Below are 20,531 nucleotides of genomic sequence, written 5' to 3' on the forward strand. Positions count from 1 at the left end.
ACGGCGCCGCTCTGACGTCATCAGGACGCGCCCTCGCGCTGTCGCCACCACAGTCTGCGACGGGACCCGGCGTGCCCATGTGTCAGGTGGGCGAGGACTACGGGGAGCCGGCGCCTGGGGAGCCGCCCCCGGCGCCGCGGCCCAGGTAAGAGCTGGCGGCCGGACCCGCCAGGTCGCCCCTCGCCTTCCCGCCGCACTCCTGCCCCGAAGGGTCCCGGCCGGGCTTTGCCGTTGCTCCGGGAAGCCCCGCGTGGAGGGCGGGACTTCGCCCCCTAGCACTCGGGGAATGCTTGTCAAGCGGTGACGAACACCTAGAAGGGGGCTTAGTCCACTGGCTCGTACCTCTCATCCTAGCAGCCACTGGGGACGGCTCTGCCGCTGATGGCGCTGTCCTTATTCGCAGAGAACTGGTTCCGTGAAGCTGTCTCTCCTCCCCGTGTCAGCCTTGGGAGACTGAAAAGCGGCCTTTATGTGCCCCCTGAGCCGGCTTTTCTAGGCTAAACATTCTGCTAGAGCCTTTGTTTTTCTTGAAGTTTGGACAAAACACAAGCCTGGGTTTTTGTGTGTACTGAGGTGCCTTCTTCTGACCCAACTCAGGGTGAGAAACAGGAGCTGTCTCCCCAAAGCCCACTAGGGGTAGGGAAGATGTGATCTGTGTTCCTCTCTCCTCCTCTCTCTCATCTCTAAAGCCGTGAGCAGAAGTGTGTGAAGTGCAAGGAAGCCCAGCCCGTTGTGGTGATACGAGCCGGAGATGCCTTCTGCAGGTGAGGCCTGGAGGTGGCTGAGACACTGGCAAACGTGGCCTCGCTGAGCAGACGGGATAGCCCCAACTTGTGATGCTTTATTAATTCATTTTAAAAACACGTACTTATTTTATTCCTGCTTTTGATGTGGCCCCTGGTGCCCCTGGTGTTGAAGTGGAGGCGAAAGCGTTGCTTTCCTGCTTGGGATACAGTGTCCCATGAGCTAGCCACAGATCCGCTGATGAGGTTTCTGATGGAGCTTATGGGGACAGTTGGAAGTGGGCCCGTGGTGTCTAGATTGGGATAAGGCGTAGGAGGACCGGGCGTTTGGGGGCAGCTGGAATACGTCTAGGGGCGGATCTGAGCGTCTTAGGAACTTGGCAGATGGTCTGGGTGAAAGTTTTTAATCTCATGTGAGATGCTTGTTTCATCTGTGGCAGGATAGAGGCTTGGAAGATCTCCAGCTTTCCCCCAGGCGCTTGTCCTGTCCTTGGTTTGTAGCCGTTGTATTCTTCAGTTGTTTCCACTAGATTCAGCTCCCTGAAGGGAGGACCAGGTCTCTCTCCCTTTAGTCCTCTTAATTTCCAATGGTGGTAGGTGGTTTTTTTGTTGTTGTTTGTTTTTTTGAGATGGAGTCTCGCTCTGTCACCCCGGTTGGAGTGCAACAGCTGGAGTGCTTGATCCCAGCTCACCGCAACCTCCGCCTCCTGGGTTCAAGTGATTCTCCTGCCTCAGCCTCCTGAGTAGCTGGGATTATAGGTGCCTGCCACCATGCCTGGTTAATTGTTTTTTGTATTTTTGGTAGAGACTGGGTTTTACCATGTTGGCCAGGCTGGTTTCGAACTCCTGACCTCAAGTGATCCACCTGCCTCGGCCTCCCAAAGTGCTGGGATTACAGGCATGAGCCACCACACCTGCCCAAGGTAGGTATTTCTTTAAGCACCCAGGAGCATCTGCAATTGCCAAGCACACCAGGCTGCCGGCAGAACTCACTGGCGAGAGGCTGACTGTGGCTGCACGCGAGGCCCCTGTGGCCAGAAGGGCTGCTGAGGACAGAGCTTTTGCTCTGCTGTGCTTGCTGGTCCCAAGGAGCAGTGGGGAGCCGGCTCTCGGGGGAGGCCTTAGGAGTCTGCGTCGAGCTGGGCTCCTCAGGGGTCATTCACATCAGCATGTGGGAGAATTCGTGGCCTTCCCTGACACACAGGGGATAGTGTGGTTTCAGGAGCCCAGACGCAGCGTGTCCACGTGGACCCACCACGCTTCAATCCCAGCTGGTGGTGTAGGGTGCGCAGGCTGTCCTGGTCCACGGTGTGGAGGTGAAGCCCAGCACCCGTGTGTCCTTGTGTGAGACTCCCCACGCCCAAAGCTGGGTCCTGGGGGTCACTTCCCATGTCCCAGCCTTGATACTTGCCAGTTACCTGCAGTCCCTCGCCTGGCATCTTGCTGTTAAACACAAACTTGCTTTACTGTCTGTAAAGGAACCACAGGGGGGTCGTTCGGCCTCTTGTACGTGGTGTCCATTCAACGTAGGGAGGGATTGCTGTGGACATCAAGTGTGTCTGATGGGATGGAAGATACTTGGAGCCCCAGGTGCTGGGTGACTCTTGCAGTGGCATTGTCCGCTCTGTACCGGGTGCGGCTTTTCACCCTGCCTGCCAGGATTGCAGGAGAGCTTTAAAATGCAGATTCCTAGGCATCACCCCTAGACGATTTGACTTAACTGGTTTGTGCGATTCTAACATACAGCTAGGGCCAAGAAGCTCTGGGCTGGTGAGCCCGAGTCAGACGGCTGGAAAGTTTCTTGTGAACAAAGACCACAGCTGGGCACAGTGGCTCACACCTGTAATCTCAGCACTCTGGGAGGCCCAGGCAGGACGATCACTTAAGGCCGGGAGTTCGAGACCAGTCTGCGCAACATAGCGAGACCTTGTCTCTTCAAAAAATACAACAATTAGCCAGGCATGGTGGCATATACCTGTGACCTGTAGTCCTATCTATCCGGGTGGCCAAGGCAGAAGGATCACGTGAATCCAGGAGTTTGAGGCTGCAGTGAGCTATAACTGTGCCACGGCACTCCAGTCCGGGTGACAGATCGAGACCCTGTCTCTTAAAAATGCAGTTCCCAGGCCTGGAAGTTCTGATTCTGTGGGGTTATGGGAGGAGCCCAGGCCACTCTGTGAGTGAGCCTCAGCCATTCCTGGCCCAGTTGAGCCCAGCACACTAAAGATGCCAGCTCTGGGGCCCCAGGATACTGAGCCCTCGCTATGGCCCACCCCATTTCTGCTCTTCACCTCAAAGACGTGGTGTCTGTATGTGGTGGGTCTTTTTTATGGGGTCTGGGTTGGCCTTGCCCTGTACATGCCTAAGTCCGTCCACTCCACCAGCTGGGCCCTTCTGAGCGCCTGTGGGGAAGGGATGCCCGGGCTGTGGCCCCTCATTTGTTGGATGCGGCCTCCATGGCTGTGCAGTTCGTACCTGGTGGGGTTGTGGGAGGGACCAGTGAGCCTCGTGTTCACCCTGAGGAAGCCACCGCCAGAGGGGCCCCCAACCCCGTCCCTTTCACCAGTCTCTGGGCACAGCTTGGATGTGAAGATGCTGCTTTTAAAGATGGAAATCGGTAAAGGACATCGTCACCTGGCAGCGCCTCAGGACACTGCCCATCGTGCAGGTAGCAAGCGGCTCCCTCATCTCAGGTTTGTGTTGCAGGGACTGTTTCAAGACCTTCTACGTCCACAAGTTCAGAGCCATGCTGGGGAAGAACCGGCTCATCTTTCCAGGCGAGAAGGTAGCGTCTGGGTCCTGGGGGTCTGACTGAGCAGACTGGCCCCTCGAGGTCCCCGCTTGTCCCTCCCACAGGCAGCCTGGCCTGCTGCAGCCCACCAGCTCCTCCCTGGCCTTTGAGGGCAGACTGGATGTCCTGAATGTCCACGAGGTGGGGTGTCTGCCCGTGTTGGAGATGCGGTGCCCTGAGTGATGTTTTTTCTCCCCCAGGTGCTCTTGGCATGGTCTGGGGGGCCTTCATCCAGCTCCATGGTCTGGCAGGTCCTTGAGGTGCGTGTTCACCACCCCCTGGGCCCAAGCTGCTGGGCTGAGCTTCGGGCTGGGGGCCTCTCTTCTCAGCCTGCTGAGGGGCTGTTGGCTGGGGCCAGAGAGCAGCCCACCCCACAGCCTGGACACCTGGAGGGTTCTCAGATGTGTTTACAGCAGGTGCATCAATCAGAAGCTGGGTCCACAGTGCGTGTGTGCTGCCCACTTGACTTCTGTCCATTTGCTCAACTTGCATAGAAACACAGTCAGTGGAAAGCTGCATCTTGGCTCAGCCGTGTGTGACCTGAGGGAAGACTGGGAAAGAGAAGGGGGTTTGCCAGGAGAAGCAAAGGGAGCAGCGTTTGAGGTGGAGGGGACGGCACGCGCAGGAGGCAGGGGCCAGCTCAGGCTGCACACAGGGCTCAGCTGGGCGTGGTGGGGCTGTGCCCATGGTCTGTCAAGGGCCAGCTCAGGAAGTCCGAGGCAGGTCGGGATGTGCTTGGTTTCTCCGCATTCCCAGTGAGAGGTGCAGACCGGAGGAGGCTGTTTCTGTGGGGTGGGTGGTTGAGAGGAGAGGGGTCGGCTCTGCCGGGGTGAGGGGTGGGGTGTTGGTCTCAGGATGGGCGCACTGCACGGCACTGCTGAAATTAGTTTTCTGTTTTCTGAGGTCCCCTGAACCTGCTAGGAGGGTGTTGTGAGGGAACTGGCTCAGCCCTCTGTGTAACACTGGTGCTGCCCTACTTGTGCCCAGTGGCACCCCTGCCTCTCGCAGGCTGTTGTTTTCTGCTTGTGAGAGCAAGTGCTTCCTTAGTGGTCAGAGGCGTGTGGGATGGTGGCGCAGTGGCCCCGTAACCCCAGCCCTCTCTCCTGGGGCGTTGTTGGGACATCCAGGACCAGCTGGGGAGGGGCATGTTTTACCAGGGGGATGAAGACCTCCAGGCTACCCTTTAAAATAAGTCGGGCGTGCAGCCTCGCCTACTGGGCCTGCCTGGCACCTGTGTCTGAATGGCTTTGTCCAATAAACGCAATGGCAGGGGAAGGCCACTTCACCTTCCAAGACGGCGTTAAATCCGGATGAAGAATGTTCTGAGCTGGAAAAGTGTCCTGTGGCTTATGGCTGGGGGCTGAGTCCCTGCTGCTTCTCCCTCCAGGGCCTGAGCCAAGATTCTGCCAAAAGACTGCGCTTTGTGGCGGGAGTCATCTTTGTTGACGGTATGTGGGGCCATTGCTCCTCCTAATCCCTGGCCGCTTGGGGTATGCCCTGCGGATCCTCCCTCTGGTGTGGACCCTCCCTCTGGGGGACCCTCCCTCTGGTGTGGATCCTCCCTCTGGGGGACCCTCCCTCTGGTGTGGAGCCTCCCTGTGGGGGACCCTCCCTCTGGTGTGGAGCCTCCCTCTGGTGTGGACCCTCCCTCTGGTGTGGATCCTCCCTGTGGGGGACCCTCCCTCTGGTGTGGAGCCTCCCTCTGGTGTGGACCCTCCCTCTGGGTGGACCCTCCCTCTGGTGTGGAGCCTCCCTCTGGTGTGGATCCTCCCTCTGGGGGACCCTCCCTCTGGTGTGGAGCCTCCCTCTGGTGTGGACCCTCCCTCTGGTGTGGACCCTCCCTCTGGTGTGGACCTCCCTCTGGGGGGACCCTCCCTCTGGTGTGGAGCCTCCCTGTGGGGGGACCCTCCCTCTGGTGTGGACCCTCCCTCTGGTGTGGAGCCTCCCTCTGGTGTGGATCCTCCCTCTGGGGGGACCCTCCCTCTGGTGTGGAGCCTCCCTGTGGGGGGACCCTCCCTCTGGTGTGGACCCTCCCTCTGGTGTGGAGCCTCCCTCTGGTGTGGATCCTCCCTCTGGGGGACCCTCCCTCTGGTGTGGAGCCTCCCTCTGGTGTGGGCCTCCCTCTGGTGTGGACCCTCCCTCTGGTGTGGACCCTCCCTCTGGTGTGGACCCTCCCTCTGGGGGACCCTCCCTCTGGTGTGGACCCTCCCTCTGGTGTGGAGCCTCCCTGTGGGGGGACCTCCCTCTGGTGTGGACCCTCCCTCTGGTGTGGACCCCCTCCCCCCTCTGGGGACCTCCCTGGGGGACCCTCCCTCTGGTGTGGACCCCCTCCCCCCTCTGGTGTGGACCCCCTCTGGGGACCCTCCCTCTGGTGTGGACCTCCCCTGGGGACCCTCCCTCTGGGGGGGGTGGACCCTCCCTCTGGGGCCTCCCTCTGGGGGACCCTCCCTCTGGTGTGGAGCCTCCCTCTGGTGTGGATCTCCCTCTGGGGGACCCTCCCTCTGGTGTGGAGCCTGTCCTCCCTCTGGTGTGGACCCTCCCTCTGGTGTGGACCCTCCCTCTGGTGTGGACCCTCCCTCTCCTCTGGGGGACCCTCCCTCTGGTGTGGACCTCTGGGGGGCCCTCTGGTGTGGACCTCCCTCTGGTGTGGACCTCCCTCTGGTGTGGACCTCCCCCCTCCCTCTGGCCCTCCTCTGGGCCCCCCTGGTGGACCCTCCCTCTGGTGTGGACCCTCCCTCTGGTGTGGACCTCCCTGGGGGCCTCCCTCTGGGGGACCCTCCCTCTGGTGTGGAGCCTCCCTCTGGTGTGGACCCCCTCTGGTGTGACCCTCCCTCTGGTGCTGGGTGGAGCCTCCCTTGTGGGCCTCCCTGGGGGAGCCCCGTGGGGGACCCCCTCTGGGGGGACATGTTGAGCTGCTGGTGTCGCCCGTGCACTGAGGCCCTGGTGGGGACATTTCCCTGAAGGAGGCAGCGGATGTGTCCATCGTTAGGTGGCATCACTGTTGCTGGAGTCTAATAACTTCCTTAGAAAGTAGGGGGGTGGGAGCAGGAGCGGCGGCTGCCCAGTCCCTATCATGGGGTCTGGGGACAGAGAAGGGCGAGTTAAGTGCTGATGGTGAGGGGGGCCCAGGGGTCGCCTCCCCGACCCTTGCTCCTGCAGAACAAACTCTTGGGGTGTTCCCTGTAGTGCTGAGGTTGGCCACAAGAGAGAAAGCCCTGTCCAAAGGAAAATGGCCGACACCCCACCGCCCCGCCAGGAAGCACCGCCCTGCAGATCGAGGCCTCAAAGGGTGTCCCCAGGTGGAGGTGGCCCCGCTTCCTGCCCTGCCTGGCTCCTCTCTGAGCCTTGACTCTTTCTGCCTGGGTTTTTCAGAGGGAGCAGCCTGTGGCCAGAGTCTAGAGGAGAGATCAAAGACCCTGGCCGAAGTGAAGCCCATTCTGCAAGCAACTGGGTTCCCATGGCACGTGGTGGCCTTAGAGGAGGTGGGAGGGCTGTCCCTGGAAAGGGGTCCTGGAGGTGACATCTGGGGGGCACCTGCCTGTGTCCGAGCCTCACTGCCGTCTCCCGCATCATGGAAGGTGGGGCTGTCTGTGGGGGGCACCTGCCCTTGTCCCCGGCCTCACTGGCCTCTCCCTCATCCCGGAAGGTGTTCAGCCTGCCACCGTCGGTGCTTTGGTGCTCTGCCCAGGAGCCGGTGGGATCCGAGGGGGCCTACAAGGCGGCCGTGGACAGCTTCCTCCAGCAGCAGCATGTGCTGGGGGCCGGGGGTGGTCCTGGCCTGATACAAGGGGAGGAACAGCCACCCCCACCCACACGGGACCCCCAGAGCCTGGCAAGACCGCCTGCCACTGCCCAGACTGAGGCTCTTTCCCAACTGTTCTGCTCAGTGAGGACACTGACGGCCAAGGAGGAGCTTCTGCAGACCCTGAGGTGAGGCCCTGAGAGCCCCCCTTCCCCGGGCGCTAACTCCCTCAGACCCCTGAGGGCCCCCCTTCCCTGGGTCCTGACCCCCGCAGACCCCTGAGAGCCCCCCTTCCCTGGGTCCCAATCCCCCAGACCCCTGAGAGCCCCCTTCCCCAGGTCCTGATCTCCCCAGACCCCTGAGAGCCCCCCTTCCCCAGGCCCTGACCCCCAGACCCCTGAGAGCCCCCCTTCCCCAGGCCCTGACCCCCCAGACCCCTGAGGGCCCCCCTTCCCCAGGCCCTGACCCCCCAGACCCCTGAGGGCCCCCCTTCCCCGGGTCCTGACCTCCCAGACCCCTGAGAGCTCCCCTTCCCCAGGCCCTGATCCCCCAGACCCCTGAGAGCCCCCCTTCCCCAGGCCCTGACCCCCCCAGACCCCTGAGAGCCCCCCCTTCCCCGGGTCCTGACCCCCCAGACCCCTGAGAGCCCCCCTTCCCCGGGTCCTGCACCCCCCAGGCTCCTGAGATGCTCTGTGTTTTAGGACCCACCTGATCCTGCACATGGCCCGAGCCCACGGATACTCCAAGGTCATGACTGGGGACAGCTGCACACGCTTGGCCATCAAGCTCATGACCAACCTGGCACTGGGTCGAGGGGCCTTTCTGGCCTGGGATACGGTAGGCAGGGGTCTGGGTGTTCAGGAGGCCCATCCCCACCTTCACCCCTTTGGCCACCTTCAATGGAGAGTAGCCTCTCGCGTATCAGTTCTGCGGCCTCTTGGATGGTGGTAGGGGTCTGTGACCTTCCCTACCTGGCAGGGGAGGAGGGGCGAGCACATTCGGGCCTTGACCTGGACCACACAGCCCCCGCCTCCCCCAGGGCTTCTCGGATGAGCGGCACGGGGACGTGGTGGTGGTGCGGCCCATGCGGGCCACACCCTGAAGGAGGTCGCTTTCTACAACCGCCTGTTCTCCGTCCCTTCTGTCTTCACACCAGCCGTCGACACCAAGGTGGGCCGTGTGGGCTGAGCAGCCTTTCACCATTGACTCCAGGGTGGGCCATGTGGGCTGGGCAGCCTCTCACAGGCTCAGGTCACCAGCACAGCTTCAGTGACTCCTGCTGTGGCCCCCAGCAGTGCCGCATCCTCTGAGCCCACCCTGTGCCCTGAGGGTGTGGGGGTGACAGGAGGACCCCCAGTGGGTGCACTGCTGAAGCCGGTTCTCTGGCTGCCTTGAGCAGTTGCAGCAAAGCCAGACCCATGTGGGCCAGCAGTGTGGAACTCACGGTACTTGCCCTGGGGACTCTGCCCCAGCCTGGGGCTGGCCTTTGGGATTTCCCGTAGCCCCCAATCTGATTGTCCCTAGGCCCCTGAAAAGGCCAGCATCCACCGGCTGATGGAGGCCTTCATCCTCAGGCTGCAGACCCAGTTCCCCTCCACTGTCAGCACTGTGTACAGGTGTGTGTACGGGGGTGTGCGGGGGTGTGTGTGGGTGCTGAGCTCACCACTCATGCTCAGGCCAGGGCTTAGGGTGGAGCCGCAGCCTGTGTGATTCACCTGCTCCTCCCACACCCCGGCCATAGGACAAGTGAGAAGCTGGTGAAGGCCCCCCGGGACGGCCCCGCTGCTGGCGACTCCAGCCCCCGCTGCCTCCTCTGCATGTGTGCCCTGGACGTCGATGCTGCTGGTCTGTTTCATGCTCTTGGGGTGATGAGGGGAGGGAGCCAGGGAGTGGGCGTGGGGGCTCAGCAGCCCCAGGCTCCCTCAGCCCCTTGCTCCCTCAGTGCCTCTCTGCTTGCAGACAGTGCCACAGCTTTTGGGGCTCAGACCTCCTCACGTCTCTCCCAGAGGCAGTCGCCCACGCCCCTGACTGAGACCCGGACACCCCCGGGGCCATGCTGTTCTCCAGGGGTGGGCCAGGCCCAGGGGGCCTGCAGGAGGTGAGTCCCTGTCCCTGTCACTCATGGCCAGCTGCATGGGGGAGGGGGATCTGCCCTTACCCACACTGCATGGCAGTGAGGTGCCAAGGTGGGCACACAGCCAGCTCTGCTCCTGCAGGGAGGACCCCCAAGCCTGCATTGAGGAGCATCTGTGCTACAGCTGCCGTGTGAACATGAAGGACTTGGTAAGTATGTGCCCACCTGTCCCGGGCCAGGCTTGGGGACACGGGAAGGCCGTCCCCTCATGGGTGGCTTGAGGGGGTGCTGGCGGGTTTCGTGGCCCCTCGACACCGGCCTCTGTTGCAGCCCTCACTGGACCCCCTGCCGCCGTACATCCTGGCCGAGGCCCAGCTCCGCACACAGAGGTACTAGGGCCCACACTGCCGTGGCGCGTGGGGCAGGGGCCTCAGGGCTGGTGCCCACTGCAGCTTTCTCTCTAGGGCCTGGGTCTTGCAGGAGATCCGGGACTGTCTAATTGAGGACAGTGACGACGAGGCGGGCCAGAGCTGAGCGTGAGGACATGCTTCCCGAGACGGCAGGCGGTGGCCACCTGGTCCACCACACTGGAGCCAGAAGGCAAGGATGGGGGACTGGCCTTTGATTGTCTATTTGTATAAATAAAACAAACAAACATTTTTAATTAAACTCTACAGTACGCGTGGGGGACGGCAGCGCCACGCAGGCCGTGGGACAGTGTCCTTCTCTGACAGCAGCATCAGGGTTCAGGCAGGCCGGGAGGATGCATCACAGCTGGCGGCCTTGGACGGGGCAGCAGCTCCCCCGGCCTGAGGAGTGCCGCCCCCTGTGGTCACGCTGCCCAGCAGGCCGGCTCCTTCCCTCGGGCGCAGCAGCAGCTCCTACTCCTTCTCCCGAGTCCACTTGATCATGGTCTCTGGTGAGCGGTAGAGGAAGATGAGCTTGGCGTACAACTCCTCCTCCAGCTCCAGCTCCCGAGTCTCCCGCACCAGGAAGATGTCCTGGCAGAGCTTGAGGATGCGGTCCACACACGGCAGCTCCTCGAACATAATGGAGTGCGAGATCTCGCTGAAGAATCCACGCACGAACTTGCCGATGACCAGCACGATGGACACGTACAGCCCCATGATCCTGCGGGGGAAGCTGGTGAGTCCTGGGGCCGCCCGGAGCCCCCCAAGTTGCAGGGTGCCCCCCAGCCACTCACTCACCCGTAGCCAGCCAGGAAGCCGAGGCTCGGTGGGCTGACCTTGTCGCTGAAGATGACCATGGGCAGCAGGTTGCAGTCGGTCCGGCACTCCTGCAGCTCGATGACCCACCATTCGAGGAAGCCGGTGGCTCCCGCACCCTGCTCCCTCCGCAGCTGGATACGCACGCCGAGATAGTCGGCCTCCTCATCTGGGGCAGAGCGAGAAGATGGTTGGGGCCGTAGGTCACCCCTATCTAGCCTCCCCCAACCCCCACGCCCACACTCACTGGGCTGCAGCTGCTTCACAGGGTTGGCTTCGGGCCCGTTGGGGGCACGGATGTACTTGGGGAAGAGATTGGGGATGACCCTGCAGGGAGGTGCTGGCAGGTCAGGCCTGGCCCAGCCAACCTGGCACCGCCCTCCTGCCCACCACCCGGGCCCCTTCACTCACACAGACTGGTCCGAGGTGCCCTCGAGTAGGCTGGCCAGCTGCCGCCGTGCAGTGCTGTTGGGGGCCAGGGCCAACATGTGCTTCTCGTTGGCATACTCCACGGTGCCTCCCTTGGCCAGGTCCCTGGGGGTGGCAACACAGCGTGACCCACTGTGGCGGGTCCATCCACCCAGGCCCTGCCCCTAGTCCAGGACACACCTCTGGAAGTTCCAGGTGAAGCGCAGGGTGATGTCGGCCGTGCCGTTGTAGAGCTCCCGCTTCATCTGGGCGCGGCTTGGTGGGCTGATGCGCCACAGCGCCCCGGAGCTGCCCTCAATCTGTGCCGTGACAATGTCCTCAGGGCTGTACTGGCTGATGAACTGCATGGCCAGCTGGGTACAAGTGACACCCTCAGTGACTGCAGCCACCCCCCCTGCAGGCTGTCACAGGGCAGAGGCCACTTACCGGCTGGGGGTCAAACTGCCGGGACAGCTCCTCATAGGCCTGGGCCGTGAAGGGGATGATGGACGGCTGCTGGGCGCTCATGGTGAACAGCGGCTGGGGCGGGTACGGGGACACAGGGCCACAAAGATGAGTGTGGAGGAGCAGCTGGGGGTGCTGCACCGCCTTGGCCAGAACCCCCGGGGATAGGAATGGACAGGCGGACCCACGTATGCTCACCTCATAGCCGCCCAGCTTGAGGGTGACGGTGACATCGATGGGCTGGTTGACGACCCCGACCACGGAGCGCACCAGCGACATGAAGAGCAGTGGGAACCAGATGATGGCGATGAGGAAGAGGATGATGAGGCCACCCATGCCGTACTTGACGATCTTCTTCTTCTTCTGCCCTTTGGGCTGCGGGTATTTCTGGAGGGGAACAACACAGGTCATACGCTCAGCTCTGCCCTTCCTGTGGGTCACATGACCTCTTTCTCCAGCTCACCCAGCAGCCCACAAAAGCCCCAGCCTGACCTCAGCATGGCATAGCAGTACTAACGGTGGGCAGACGCAGGCCAGTGGAGTAGAACTAGAGTCCAGTTGGAACCCTCCTGTTCAGGGGCCACTGATCTCAGACAAGGGAGCTGTGACCGTTCAGTGGGAACGGACAACCTTTTCAACACGGTGCAGGCACCGCCCCAGGCAGGAGAATGAAATGCAACTCCTACCTTATACCATATGCCAAAATTGACCTCAAAGTGGATCAAAGAGCTAAACTTCAGAGCTAAAACTATAGAACTTTTAGAAGAAAATGGGCAAATCTTCATGAACCTGGATTTGGCAAAGGAAACAAAGTAAACCAGATATTACCAAAACAAATACTCTGTGCTTCCAAAGACACCATCAAGAAAATTTAAGAGACAGTCCATAGAATTGGAGAAATGTTCTGCAAATTGTATTGATAAGGTTCTAGCAACCGGAGAATACAGAGAATTCTTCCAACTCAGTCACTTCTAGCCAATGTCATCTACAGAAAAACAATGTCATCAACAGATTAAACAACCCAACTGCTGGGCGTGGCAGCTCACGCCTGTCATCCCAGCACTTTGAGATCAGGGGTTCGAGACCAACCTGGCCAAAAAATACAAAAACTAGCCAGGCCTGGTTGTGCGCACCTGTAGTCCCAGCTACTCAGGAGGCTGAGGTGGGAGAATCGATTGAACCTGGGAGGCAGAGGCTGCAGTGAGCCAAAATCACGCCACTGCACTTCAGCCTGAGTGACAGAGCAAGATCCTGTCTCAAAAGCCCAACTAAAATACAGAGAAAGGATTTGAATAGACATTTCCTCAAAGAAGATACACAAATGGCCAAGCACATGAAAAGATGCTCAACGTCGGTCAACAGGGAACTGAGAAAAGCCCCTTCAGCAGGAATGGCCAGAACAAAAAAGACATGGTAACAGGTTGTTGAGGATGTGGAGAAACTGGAACCTCGTGTTGCTGGTGGGAACCTAAGATGGTGGAGCTGCTGTGGACAACCAGCAGCTCATAATGGAAACCAGCACTTCCAGCCCTGGCATGCAGCCACAGAACGGGGGGCGTGGACACACAGACGTGTACACCGGCATGCCTGGCAGCATCCCACACAACAGCCCATCAACAGATGAGCATGTTGTGGTCCATCCATGCCCCATAATATCATTTGCCCATAAACAGGAAGGCTGTACTGCCACGTGGGTGGACCTCAGAGACACCATGCTAGTGAGGAAAGCCGGTTACAAAAGGACAAATGCTGTCTGAGCCTGTTTTCATGAAACATCCACCATACGCAAATCCCATAGAACCAGGACCTAGACAAGGAGTTACTAGGGGCCAGGGGAGGGGGAAACGGAATGACAGCCAATGGGCATTGGGTTTCTTCTTTTTACTTTTTTAGAGACAGGGTCTCACTCTGTGGCCCGAGCTGGAGTGCAGTGATGTGATCAGGCTTAATGCAGCCCTCACCTCCTGGCCTCAAGCCATCCTCCCATCTCAGCCTCCAGCGGATCGGGGAGCACAAGTGTGCACCATCACACCCAGCTAGCGTTTATTTTTTCTGTAGAGAAAGTCTCACTATGTTGCCCAGGCTGGTCTTAAACTCCTGGCCTCAAACTCCTCTTTCCTGGCCTCAACTGATCCTCCTCCTTTGGCCTCCCAAAGTGCTGGGACCCTAGGCATGAGCTGCCACTGCCGGCTAATTATTTTTACATTTGCTGCGGCAGGGTCTCACTGTGTTGCCCAGGCAGATCTTCAACTGCTGGCCTTGAGCACTACCCCCCTCCGCGATGTCTTAAAGTGCTGGGATGACAGGTGTGAGCCGCTGTGCCCGGCCCGGATTTCTTTTTGAAGTGGTGAAAAAGCAGATGCTCAACTGTGCATCTACTAAAAACCCCTGAATTGTACTTTTAAAATGGTGAGTGGTCTGATGCATGAATTCTCTCAAGCCGTTAAACAAGAACGCAGGGAACGGTGTCTGTCCGGTACCCCCTGCACCAGGCCCTACTCTGCTGCCAGCCTGCCTGGAACAGGACCAACTCCACTGCCCACTTCTGCCCCCGGCACTCACTCGCAGCTGCCAAGATCACTGGCCTCGTGATAGCTAGTGGGTGGGCTCGCCTCATGTCCCCATGCGCTCCGAGCCCTGGGAGGGCCTCCAGCACCACGGGTTCTCAGTGGCAGCAGTGCCTCTGTCTTAGGGAGAGGGCACGTCCCTGGCCCTTGTCCAGGCCCCCGCCCCGGGCCCAGGCACCTTCTCTGTCTCTCGGCTGCATTTGATGATGAAGATGTTGGCATAGATGTCCTCCACGCACATCCAGCTGGACAGGGACAGCGTGGTGTCCGTCCACACCCAGTCCATCACTGCCCGCAGCTCCACTAGGAACGGCACCAGCCGGAACCTGCCCACAGCCAGGGTTCCCGTCAGGTGGGCGCCCTCCTGCCCGGGCCGTGACCCCCACCCCAGCAGACCTGCACTCACCCCTGGAAGAGGAAGAGGTTGAGATGATTGTACTTCTTGGTGAGGAAGTTGCCGAGGATGCGGGTGGGGTAGCCGCAGCGGATCTGGTAGGCGGACAGGGCGAAGTAGATGCATTTCACGAAGTACCACAGCTGGGCCACCACATTCTGGCTGAACATCCTGGGGCGGGATGGCCAGGTCAAGGACCCCATCGGAAACAGCCCCGCAGGGCCCCCAGCCCGCACTGCCCCGCCCCTGGAGACCGAGCGTCCCCACGTGTGGGCCCACCTCTCAGTGACGGCGGGCAGGATGAAGAACATCCAGAGGTGGATGGCCAGCACCAGCGCCACCTGGAAGGCCAGCTTGCCCAGCACGGTCTTGCGCAGGTAGAGGGCGCGGTCGACCACCATGGTACTGAACTGGATCAACAGCATGACCAGGAAGGCCTCGGGTACCTGGTCGTCTGAGAGGGAGGACGTGATGTCCGTGGCCGCCGAGTGCTTCTGTGGCCAGGAGAGCATAGGTCAAGGGGAGCCAGGCCCGGGGGATGTGGGTGGCTGCTGAGCTCTGCGTACACTGCGGGGGTCCCGGGCCTGGCTCACCCCAAAGGCCCAGAAGCCAAAAATGATGATGATGAAGTCGACAACATCAGCCAGGAACATGAGGGCATAGACGTCGGTGGCTGCGCGGTACTTGGTGTGCAGGATGTCGTGGAAGAAGCGCCGTAGCGGCCGGTATGTGCCCTGGGCCCTGCGGAAAGGGGTGCTCAGCCTGGTGCCAGTACCCGCCTCCCCACCCCCCTGCCCAGCTGCCCCCAGCCGCCGTCACTCACAGGGACAGGCAGAAGCCCTGCAGCCGCCGCCCGGCCGCCCTTACTCTTCCTCCAGAGCGGCTTGGCCTCTTCTCTCTCTCCGTAGGGGCCCCTTTCTCTTCCTCCGCCTCTTCTTCCTCCCTGTCCTCAGCTTCTGTAGAGGAAAAGCTGACTTCTGCCTGGGCCCCCTGGGGACTGGGCCTGGCTCATGGCTCCTGACCACCCTAAGAGGCTGGCATTCTCCCTGTTTGACAGACAAGCAGACGGCGCCCAGGAAGCTCCCAGTGTCACTGGCAAGGAGACAGCTGGGGCTGTGTCCTCTAGGGCATCTGTGAGGGGCCAGCCCAGGCCAACGGTCGCCCTACACGTGGCGGGCATCCCTGGGGGCAGCAGCCAGGGACGGCTCTGCAGGCAGAGGCGGGAGCTGTGGCTCAGAAGTGGCGCCTTCCTGGGATCCAGGTGGGCCTCGCACGGGGCTTGGCCATCTCATCTGAGAAAGACCCTCCCTGCAGTAGCCCCACTCAGAGAGCTGGGTAGGCAGGAGGTTGTGGGGCCGGGCGCTTATACCGATGGCTGCTGGTCCTTTCCGTGCTGGATCCTCCTCCTTCTTCCTCCTTCTAAAACGTAGACTGATGCGCCTCGTGTCACGGGGCCTGAGCTCCACTTGGGGTTCTGGGGTCCCGTCTGTAGGTCCGACCCTCGCTTCCACCTGAACGTGGTCCTTGGTGGTGGCCCCAGGCACCCCTGGCGCCTCCTGGAGCCCTGGGCCTGCCTTGACCTGGGGTCCCGGCAGGGACCCTGGCCCCTCCTCGGCTCCCTGCTCCTTCTCGCTGCTCTTGTCATGCTCCTTGGATGGTGAGTCGTCCTCGTGGTCCCAGAGGCCATAGCACTGAGGGGTGGAGGGTGTGGTGAGGGGGCCTTGCCTCCCTGGTGGAGACCACAGGCGCCCAGAGGGCCTGCCCAGCCCTGCACTGCCAGCCAGGGCTCACACTCACCAGCAGCTGGGAGCGGTGGAAGAAGAGGGCCATGAGCTGCGCCAGGTCGTACTTGATGTAGCCGTCAGTCTTCTCCAGGCCCAGGATGCGGGGCGGGAAGTAGGGCTTGTTCTCATAGCGCCGCAGCACCACGTGGCTGTTCCAGGGGAAGAACCCAAACTGGAACAGGTACTTGACGACCACTGTGACCTGTGGGGGAGGGGGCTCAGCACGCAGGGAGGGTCACGGCGCGGTGGGCCGGGCGCCCGCTCCCCCGCGGCCTCGGCCCACCTCGGTGAAGACGAAGGCCGTCATCCAGAAGCGCTTGCTGGGCCGCGGGATGGACAGCATGGCCCACAGGAAGACAAGCACGGGCAGCACCAGGGAGCCGGCGGAGGCCGTGACCATGTGGTTGACGATGATGATGAAGTAGCAGAGCAGCTCCGAGTGGGCGGCCACGCACTGGTACACGGCCCACAGCAGCCGCAGCGCCCGGCCCCGCCCCTCCACAAACAGCTCTGCCTCCTCCAGCTCTGAGATGTGCAGGCGCCTGCAGGGAGACCCGCGAGTTTGGGGGAGCCTAGGACTGCCCGAAGGCACAACGGCCCGATCTGCTGCCGGTCACAGACAGGCTCCTGCCCCTGTTCGGCTGCTCCCCAAGGGCCATGGTGAGGCTGGTGGTGTGCGCGTCCCGCCCCCACCTGTCCAGGAGCAGCTCGCTGGCCGTCCGCGTCCGTCGCTGGTACAGAGAGGCGCCAGCCTCGCGCTCCTCAGGGTCGGTGACTGCCTCCTCACTGCCACTGCGCGTGTGGTAGCCGGTGCTCAGGGGGCTGCCCGTGTCGTCTGTCATGCTGCTGAGCGGCTCCTCTGCGCCCAGCCCACTGGGGAGGGAAGCCGGGTCACAGAGAATCCTGCTCTATGGCCTGACCACAGGCTGCAGGGAGGGTCAGGGTGGAAAGTGCCCACGGTCCTTTGGTGGACAAGGGAATGGCGAGGGTCGGGGATGGCTGGGCGTTGCCCACTCTTCAGGGGCAACAGCTGGGGCTCGGGTCACCCCAGCACCTACCTGGACATGGTGCTTGCTGCGTTGGGGGCCTCGGTGGGGCCTGGCAGTGTGGCCTCGGCCTGGCTTGCGTACAGCTGATCCAAGACGCCCCGGTGCACTTCGCCACCCTGCAGGGCACAGGAGGGGGCTCAGGGCTGCCTGGGCTGTGTCCAGCTCTTGTCCCCACACGGGGTTTCATGCAGAGTGGGCGTGGGACCAGCTGTTAAGCAGGCAGGGGCGTGGTCAGGCAGAGCAGGGACGAGCGTGGTGCGTGGGAGGGCTCACCTGCAGGAGCTCCTGCGTGAGGAGGTAGCGCTCTGCCCGCAGCACGTCGCTCATGGTGCTATGGTGCCGGGTGAACTCCTGCAGCCATTGCGTCAGCCCATCCACCAGCGCCTGCCCCAGCACCCACAGGAACTGCGCCATGCTCAACACCCTCTGCACCATGTGGCTGCGGCCTGCAGGAGGGCGGGAGGGGGCGCTGGAGGGGCAGCCTGTGGGGCCAAGAGAGACCTCCCACTCCCCAGCCACGGGGGCCACGCACCTGCCGCTGCCTCCTCGGGGCCCTCTGCCGCCTCCACCTCCTGCGTGGGGCCACCTCCTGGGCACAGGATGCTGGTCAGCGACTGGCAGTCCCGCGGCTTCCCCTCAGAGTCCCCACGCCCCCCAGCTCACCTGTGGGTAGCTGTCCTGCCTGCTCCTGCCTTGCCTGCTCCTGCTCCTGCTGCCGCCGCCTCAGTACCGTCTGGGCGTTGGTCACCCACGCCTGGTACGCCATCTGTGGGTCAGCCCCCTGGTTAGGACCCGGCCTCCCGAGCCAGCGGACCCAGGCAGCAAGAGGAGGAATAGCTGGGGTTGGGCAAGCTGGGCGCCAGATCCAGATCCCTGCTCTGTGTCTCCTAGGGACCTCCATGTCCTTGACCCCTCCCGCATGGGGACCCTGAGGGGCCGTGGGTGAAGACCCCCACCCGGGCAGCCCACCCAACTCCTGGTCTAACGCCGAGAGCCAGGGCCCAAAGACGGACCCAGGACAGCCAGGCAGCCAGCACAAAGGCATTGGGCCTGTCTCACAGGTCAGGCCACATGCAGCCACCAGAACCTGGGTGGTCAGAGCCAAGACTGGGGGGCAGTAGGCTACACATGACCCATGTCCCTGTAGCCTGGTTTTCCCATGGGACTTGGGAGGCCTGGATGGGGCTGGGTGGGCTAACTGGAGGTGGATGAGCTGGGCTCCCAGGCCCTGGGGGCATCTGGCACCCCCTACACTGCCCTGGTCCAGGACCACAAGCTCTGTGGTTGGAGTGGGGCCGTCGGGCTCTCCCACCTCACCTGGAAGGCGCTCTGTGCCGACGGCCTAGGGTCCTCAGGGGCAGCCTCCTCTTCTTCCTCGCTGTCGGACTCAAACAGGAAGTAGTCCCCGGAATGGATGACTGTGGGCAGGCACCGCTGAGAGCCAGCCTTCCATGCGGGGAGACTCCCAGCCAGACCCCCTCCACCTGCATGGGCCAAGGCCCGAGAGCCACCCTTCCCATGCGGAGCAGCCGGGAGCGGTGCAGGCACAGGACATAGGCCAGCACGGTAGGACAAGACAGAGGTGGGCAGGGCAGCTGAGGAGCAGGGCCAGCATGGGCTGGGGTGCGGAGTGGGCCGACTGCAGAGGACCGGGGAAAACCCAGGAGGCTGTGTAAGAGTTAGAAAAACAGAACAGGCTGGGCGCGGTGGCTGACGCCTGTAATCCCAGCACTGCGGGAGGCCGATGCGGGCCGATCACCTGAGGTCAGAGGTTTGAGACCAGCCTGGCCAATGTGGTGACACCCCATTCTACTAAAAATACGAAAATTAGCTGGGCTTGGTGGCAGACACCTATAATCCCAGCTACTTGGGAGGCTGAGGCAGGAGATTCCTTTGAACCTGCGAGGTGGGGGTTGCAGTGAGCCGAGATCACGCCATTGCACTGTAGCCTGGGTGACAGGGCAAGACTCCGTCTCCAAAAACGAAAAAAAAAAAAAAAAATTGACCTGGAGTGGGGCACATGCTTGTAACCTTAGCTACTTGGGAGGCTGAGGCAGGAGAATCACTTGAACCCAGGAGGTGGAGGTTGCAGTTAGCTGAGATCATGCCACTGCACTCCAGCCTGAGGTGACAGTGAGACTCCATCTCAGAAACAAAAAACATAGAACAACGCAATGCTGCTGGGCCCCAGGGGAGATCGCTGCTCAGCCACCACGTATGACCGGGGCAAGTTCCGAGACTCCCACCGTTGGAAGGGCGGGGGCATAGCCGGGAGAGGACACATTCAGCCCAGGGCTCTGCAGTCGGTGAGGCACCCCCTGACCCAGGAGGCCTGAGCACGTCCTGACGCTCGGGACCTGGGGGTCGGGGGAAGGGAGGGGAAGATAGCAGCCCAGGCAGAGGACAGGTGGGGGCACAGAGTGCCTGAGAGGGTGGCCACAGGCGGGCTAATTGGGGGTACCTGTGGCGTGGTCCAGCCAGGGCCGCCACCACTGCCTCCGTGGCGGGGAGGAGCCCCCTGGACTGTCGGGCCCTGTGGAGGGGCAGGGTGAGCGTGAGGCAGCAGTCAAGGCACCAGGAGGGGTCGGGGCTGTGAGTGCCCCCGTCTTGGGGACAGGATGGGTGGAGACAAACACGGAGACCCAAAGTGATTGGGGCCATGGGGCTCAGAGCCCATGTGTGTGGACGGACAGTCACGGGGCGGCCGTGGGGCCTGCCAGACAGAGGGTGATCATGCAGACAGGACAGGTGGGCTGGGAGCCCTGTGGGATGTCACACGGGCACAGACGCAGCACACGCCAGCAGGCACAGACATGCTGGACACGAGGCCTTGGGTGTCGGACTCCAGCTGCACTCACCTGGCTCCGGGCCGGGGTCCTTGGGGCCCAGAGTGTCCTGGGGCGACTGCGGTCCGCCCGGCCCTGCCTGTGCTTCTCCTGCTTGGCACGGATACGCTCCATCCTGCAGGGGGAAGGGGGGGTATGCTGAGCACCACGTGCAGAAGCCAGGGAGGCCCCGCCCCAGAGGCACCTACTGTCTTTTCAGCTGGGCCAGGGACTTCTCCTCTATCCTGCGGTGGAAGTCGATGCTCTTGAGGTTGGCAGCATTGTAGAGGGCGAAGCCCCTGTGGGGAGGTGGGGATGGGGTGTGAGCACCAGGCGCTCGGCCCCAGCAGCAGGGCCAGCTGCCGCTCCCCGCTCAGCCTGCTCCTCTCTGCTCACGCTGGGTGAGAGGCACCGATGGGGGAGGCATCTGCTGCCCCCACCCTCCATGCTGTCTGTGGTGAGG

The 20,531-nt window shown here is 62.0% G+C and overlaps 2 protein-coding genes across 2 annotated transcripts in view; one reads left to right on the forward strand and one right to left on the reverse strand.

Annotated features, from left to right (window-relative positions):
- Positions 1-15: 15 nt before the first annotated feature.
- On the forward strand, positions 16-9,891 carry CTU2 (cytosolic thiouridylase subunit 2). Its single transcript, XM_030820235.1, is given in 16 exon segments — positions 16-145; positions 690-764; positions 3,450-3,528; positions 3,735-3,794; positions 4,922-4,982; positions 6,907-7,016; positions 7,181-7,464; positions 7,978-8,113; positions 8,316-8,364; positions 8,367-8,446; positions 8,801-8,892; positions 9,018-9,121; positions 9,236-9,374; positions 9,493-9,559; positions 9,681-9,739; positions 9,815-9,891. Coding segments are annotated over 16 exon segments (1,533 nt in total). The 5' UTR covers positions 16-77; the 3' UTR covers positions 9,885-9,891.
- A 90-nt stretch (positions 9,892-9,981) lies between these two features.
- PIEZO1 (piezo type mechanosensitive ion channel component 1) overlaps positions 9,982-20,531 on the reverse strand; it is a 32,665-nt gene continuing 22,115 nt past the window's right edge. The window contains 25 exon segments of the mRNA XM_030820223.1: positions 9,982-10,481; positions 10,559-10,745; positions 10,824-10,903; positions 10,988-11,110; positions 11,186-11,358; positions 11,432-11,524; positions 11,648-11,836; positions 14,195-14,342; positions 14,423-14,581; positions 14,690-14,904; positions 15,004-15,151; positions 15,234-15,366; positions 15,780-16,101; positions 16,208-16,396; positions 16,478-16,736; positions 16,888-17,067; positions 17,253-17,359; positions 17,517-17,689; positions 17,776-17,832; positions 17,907-18,009; positions 18,561-18,661; positions 19,705-19,776; positions 20,102-20,146; positions 20,149-20,204; positions 20,278-20,367. Coding sequence (XP_030676083.1) covers positions 10,232-10,481; positions 10,559-10,745; positions 10,824-10,903; positions 10,988-11,110; positions 11,186-11,358; positions 11,432-11,524; positions 11,648-11,836; positions 14,195-14,342; positions 14,423-14,581; positions 14,690-14,904; positions 15,004-15,151; positions 15,234-15,366; positions 15,780-16,101; positions 16,208-16,396; positions 16,478-16,736; positions 16,888-17,067; positions 17,253-17,359; positions 17,517-17,689; positions 17,776-17,832; positions 17,907-18,009; positions 18,561-18,661; positions 19,705-19,776; positions 20,102-20,146; positions 20,149-20,204; positions 20,278-20,367 — 3,652 coding nt within the window. The 3' untranslated portion in view covers positions 9,982-10,231.

Source organism: Nomascus leucogenys, chromosome 2 (assembly GCF_006542625.1).
Source record: "Nomascus leucogenys isolate Asia chromosome 2, Asia_NLE_v1, whole genome shotgun sequence".
In the NCBI taxonomy this organism is placed as follows: Eukaryota; Metazoa; Chordata; class Mammalia; order Primates; family Hylobatidae; genus Nomascus; species Nomascus leucogenys.